The 5,904-nt window shown below is 40.7% G+C and overlaps 1 protein-coding gene across 1 annotated transcript; it reads right to left on the bottom strand.

Annotated features, from left to right (window-relative positions):
- Positions 1 to 622: 622 nt before the first annotated feature.
- LOC121870929 (splicing factor 3A subunit 2-like) lies at positions 623 to 1,261 on the bottom strand. Its single transcript, XM_042372901.1, has one exon. It carries the CDS (start codon positions 1,259 to 1,261, stop codon positions 623 to 625), a length of 639 nt encoding a protein of 212 aa, XP_042228835.1.
- Between the last annotated feature and the right edge of the window lie 4,643 nt (positions 1,262 to 5,904).

Here is a 5,904-nt window from a genome sequence, read left to right as displayed (position 1 = left end):
CCACCGAGGGCTTGACCATTACTGAAGAATGAGCAGCAACTCCATAATTACTAACACAACTGGTCAGTGCGTTACTCCACACTGTTTGTTTACACCCTCAGGTGGTACGTTTTCTATTATGCGTTTTCCATTGCGGCGGAAACTGTACTATTATACTATTACACTTCATCTCCTTGGCTACTCCAAGCTACTAATCCCGGAAATTATTGGCCTTAGACATTAAAAATGCAGCAGTACTACGTGTAACGGTGAATCTATATAAATATATTTCTCAACGTTCTCTGCCAGCTGCTAGCTTCCATTATGTAGTACAGTACAGACACAGGTACCGTCTAGATACCTGGTCAATATATAGACTTCATTTTCATTGTCTATCTTCCATGTTTTCCAGAAATAAAACTTGTAGAAAATTTATCAGAAATTTTAGGTTTAGTTGATATAATGTAGCTACAATTTCGGGTATTTATTATTTAAGGGACAGATTTCCTGTTGAAGCAGTTTGTTTGTGGGAACTGTGTCAAGGATTATGTATCAAATGGAACCTTTAGTGTCATATCATTATCATCATATAGTATCAATAAAATGCCTTTGACTGACCTGTAGATTGCTGAAAGAACTTAAGTCATTTTGTTGCGTCTATATCAGGAGCATCCAAAGTGAGGCCTGCGGGCCAAATGTGGCCCACCTGACCCCGGGGTGTGGCCCGCCTGACGCCGCGGTGTAGCCCGCCTGACGCCGGGGTGTAGCCCACCTGACGCCGGGGTGTAGCCCGCCTGACGCCGGTGTAGCCCGCCTGACGCCGAGTGTAGCCCGCCTGACGCCGGGGTGTAGCCCGCCTGACGCCGGGGTGTAGCCCGCCTGACGCCGAGGTGTAGCCCGCCTGACGCCGGGGTGTAGCCGCCTGACGCCGGGGTGTAGTCCCTGACGCCGAGGTGTGGCCGCCTGACGCCGGGGTGTAGCCCGCCTGACGCCGGGGTGTAGCCGCCTGACGCCGAGTGTAGCCCCCTGACCCCGGGGTGTGGCCGCCTGACGCCGGGGTGTAGCCGCCGAGTGTAGCCGCCTGACGCCGAGGTGTAGCCCGCCTGACGCCGGGGTGTAGCCCGCCTGACGCCGGGGTGTAGCCCGCCTGACGCCGGTGTAGCCGCCTGGCCCGGGGTGTAGCCCGCCTGACCCCGGGGTGTGGCCCGCCTGACGCCGCGGTGTAGCCCGCCTGACGCCGGGGTGTAGCCCACCTGAAATTTTTAGAAAAACATATTTTCATCTTCTTAGCAATACATTAACATATATGCCAGTGAGGCCTAACCCAAACCGTAACGCCATAACGCCTAACGGCCAAACTGTAATCACCTACCTAGCTTACAAGACTGTACCTTCTTACTGGTGTGACAAAACATCTGAACAGACTAAGATTGAAACTGCAGGAACAAACGATAAGCAGAGCATTGCTGATTTGCTCAAGGAAGCACAGGTATTCATATTAAAACTGGATACGTGGTTTGAGCTGGTGGCGACTATGGACTACACTCATTTTTCATTGCTGGACTGTCCTGAACTCGATGAAATCACAAATTATGAAGAATTACAGAGCATTTTGGTGGAAATGAAGTCACAATTTCAAAAGAGATTCACAGATTTTCATGAGTATGTACCTTGCCTTAAGTGTCTGAGGCTGCCTTTTGAGTGCAAACCTCAGGACGAGTCTGAATTATCAAGCATCTGCCCTTTCAGTGTGGCTCAGTTTCAAGATGAACTAATAGAGCTGAAAACGAACTAGAATTTTGAAGACGAGTATATAAGTCACGAAAGTATCCTGAAATTTCAAGTCATGTGGCCTAACTCTGAACAATGTTGGGGTCTACTTGACTGTGTGAAAGTACATTCTCTCTCATGAAACTCCTGAAATCGAAGCTGCGAGCCACCATCAGTAATGTAAACCTACAGTAGAGTCAAAATTGAGATGTGCCCTGACTGAATACTCCCCACAGTTCTCCAGAATAGTTCAGTCCGGTAAATACTAGTTTTTTCATTGTACAGTAAATTATGCCCTTTTTATATGAATGTCTTTTAAATAAGTGTTCTCAATGACTTGATGATAATTGGTCAGTATTAGAACTCTGCCTATAACTGTGTACGTGTACTAAATACATTGATACGAATAAAGCTGATTACCTGGTATAACTACTTGTTTATTACTGTTAAAAACACATATTATTTAATGGTTAATAGCCTATTCTTCACCAATGTTGTCTCTCACAAATTCAAGTGGTCCACAACCCATTTAGATTTCTGATCATGTAGCTCACTACTGAAAAGACTTGGCCGTCCCTGGATCATCGATACATGAAATTAGGTCCAAAATTATCGACAGAATTCCTGAAATAGACAATAATATCAAACACAAACTATGAGAAGTATCTTTCAAAATAATTTACTAGAGTTTGATGCAAAATATATCAGAGTACTATATCAATCTGTCCCTTCACGTCTAATATCGTCACCTGCTTGTCAATTGAAAAAAACATAACAATTGTACAAACATGTGGGCATCAGGTGCGTCTATTAAATATTTTTGTCATGGTAATTTTGCATGTATTTTGGTGCGTAGTGTTGCGGAAAATTGTTCGCTGTTGTGTCAGAGAGAGAGAGAGAGAGAGAGAGAGAGAGAGAGAGAAATACATGAGTGTTGTGTCGCCATGTTATTCCTGAGCTGCTACCGAGGGGAAATATTTTCACTGTAGATGACGATGATGACGTATGTTTTGTAGGTGACGATGATGACGTATGTTTGTAAGTGACGATGATGACGTGTGTTTGTAGGTGACGATGATGACGTGTGTTTGTAGGTGTAATTTTGACAGCAAGATAATAGCGCCATTGTCTAATCTAACCTAACCAAACCTCATTACAACAATCCAAGTCCAAACCCAACCCAACTTAACTCACTCAACCTAAACTAGATAACTTAATGCAACCCAATCAAAGCCAATCGAATATAGTATAAATAACCCACTCTAACCCAACCAAATTTAACCCATCCAACCAAGCCCAACCTAAACCAACCGAACTAATCCAACCCAACCCAGCCCGGGCCAGCCTAACCCATCGTGTTACAATATGGTAAATAAATTTCAACTCTAGTGTGAGTCTGTCCAGTGCAGAATTGTCTTGTGGGACTTTTTCCGAGGGAATTTTATGTGTGAATATATCTCCGGGGTTTGTGATGAAGTACAGTATGTGTACACATGGTGTGTGTGTGTGTGTGTGTGTGTGTGTGTTCTCGTGATATACACATATGATTCACATTTTACGTGTACATGAGTATTACCAGTGTGCACATAGTGTGTGTATATATATATATATATATATATATATATATATATATATATATATATATATATATATATATATATATATATATATATATATATATATATATATATATATATATATATATATACTTACAGTATATGAATGTTTGATTATTACCCGTTCCGTAAAGTTAGTAGTGTAATCATATTGAAATAAGTTCCGTGTGTCCATCTGCCTGTCTGTCGGAGTCACGTTTCTGGAGCATAACTAAAAACAGTCGATATGAGCGTCATAAGACTTATTATGCAATTTTTTTTAAGGAAACGTGTGTATTTTATTAGGTAGGGTATTACAGTTTTTATATTAGCTGTAACTATTAAAACAATTGAAAAAAGGCAAAATTTTTATTCCGGAACGTAACTCAAAATATGGTTCAGATATCCTTATAAACAAAATAACGCATGGGTGCTTTGTTGATTTTGTTATTTACACAGCAGATGACATATACAGGTAGATGACTGTGTCTTCTTGTTAATATAATGAAGATAATGTGTAGTGTGTGAGTGTCATGTTACGCCCTGTGTGAAATTGATAACATATACAGTATAATCACAAGAGATAAGTATAATAATGATAATAATAATAATAATAATAATAATAATAATAATTAGCCATATAGTAAAATAACTCAGCCATACGATAAAATAACTCAGCTACGTGATAAAATTACTCAGTTGCTGTAAGCTACAAACAAAATCAACTCAGCCATGTGGCAGAAAATACCTCAGCGACTCAACAAATACACATCAGTCATTCTCGAACACCATTTCGCTGATTACCTCTGAAAATTAATTAGTATATTAAACGGAAGTCATCCAGGTAAACTTTAGAACACTCCCGCCGATGACAAATAAATCTCGCCGCCGAAATTACAATCACCCGATAACAAAAACACGAAACAAGTAAAAAAACAGAAACAAATATATTGGAGCATCAGGAGCAGCTCTTCATCGGTTGACAAAGACACGGACGGGATTATTGTCCTTTGTTATAGTGCGTTTATTCACTTGTTGGGAAACATGTAATTAACCTATGACGAGGAAGATCAGTATTAGACTATAGAGAAAATAGATGTATTGATGAAAAAACTCACTCACTCACTCACACCTGTCTTCTAGTCCTGGGGAACTATGGTTGTAATCTTCACCATTAGTAAACACTTCCAACCAGAAAGGTAAAACTGGATATAATATTTAGGTGTTTGAATGAGCGTATATGCAAAAATATAAGGAGAGGTTTGCTGGGGACAGGTGAAGGGAGTAAAGTACTGGGCGTCAAATGGATTAAAAGAGAAGAGTTGACAGATTTGTAATGTGATGAAATTGTGAGTTATGTGATATAGTATTACAGGAGTAAGTCTCAGAATGTTTTATGAATGAAATTAAAAAGAAGGAAGGGAAAGGTGGGTATTAATTCACCATAGAACGAGAAGAGGGAGAACGAAGGAGGGAGGTTCAGGTAAAGTTTGAATAACAACATTGATAGTTTCACTGTGAGATAACTGCCTGACGCTGCTAAAAACAACCCCGCTTACGATAACAGAATATTCCACGAACTCATTTGGGGGGAATATAACAACAGGTGATATGAGATGCAAGTGTGTTAGTGTTCTATAAAGGATCACTGTATTTTGAAACGTTTGCAAATTATAGAGGCATTAATCTGTCATAAAAAAAAGGAACCATTTGAAAAACACTGGATTTATCTGAGGCATCAATCGTGGTTATTTCATACATAATATTTATTAAAGGTAGATAGTTATCCTTTAGTTATAGTTTAAATATCAAAGTTATTCGTTAACTATATAAGTATGTGATTAATTCATGAGCCATCAGCCATAACAACCTTAATCAGTCAACACCACAACCATGACTGTCTCTTACCTCTTCGTCAGGTTACTCTCAGCCATAATGTCTGCACCACTTTACCGTTAAATGATCCCCATAACCACAACTGTGTATAATTATTTAGACAATATTAAAAAGTCCACGGCAACGTCATTCTCAACAGCTTAATCAAACGACAACAACCAAAATCTACAGCGTACGGAGCAAGAGAGAGAGAGAGAGAGAGAGAGAGAGAGAGAGAGAGAGAGAGGAGACCAATCACAGAACCCACTTCAATCACGGCCAATCCTGCGTCTGAACCGAGTCATGGGAATAATCATAATAACAACTCCTAAAAGCTTGCTCTGAAGTGTGGGAGTGAGGATCCCAGGCGCGGGGCTGTGAGAGGCGGCAATCCATTTGTTGATATGGAACTTTAAAAGAGTCGACGCTTAATCCCAGCATCCCTCTCCTCTTCCTAAATCAGAATCCGGCGAGAGATCAGGATTTTGAGTCTTATCTTCCCCGTAGGATAAGGTCGGGAATCGCGCGCGCCAGAAGTGTTATTTGATGAGGGATGAAATTTTGAGACGAAAGTGGGTTCTCGTATCTATAAGACGCATCTCGAATTAGCATATTCTGGACAAATGCGAGTACAGGCTGGAGACAGTAGAGGCAGGACTTTGTTGTCTTCTTTGGCTGCCGAGAT

This window comes from Homarus americanus, unplaced genomic scaffold, assembly GCF_018991925.1.
Source record: "Homarus americanus isolate GMGI-L3 unplaced genomic scaffold, GMGI_Hamer_2.0 scaffold52512, whole genome shotgun sequence".
NCBI lineage: Eukaryota > Metazoa > Arthropoda > Malacostraca > Decapoda > Nephropidae > Homarus > Homarus americanus.
Note: the sequence above shows the minus strand (reverse complement) of the source record. Positions and strands in the feature narration are given on the sequence as shown.

What these genes read in the sequence shown, in the direction of transcription:
- LOC121870929 (XM_042372901.1), bottom strand. Translation starts at nt 1,261, where the DNA reads ATGAAAATATGTTTTTCTAAAAATTTCAGGTGGGCTACACCCCGGCGT.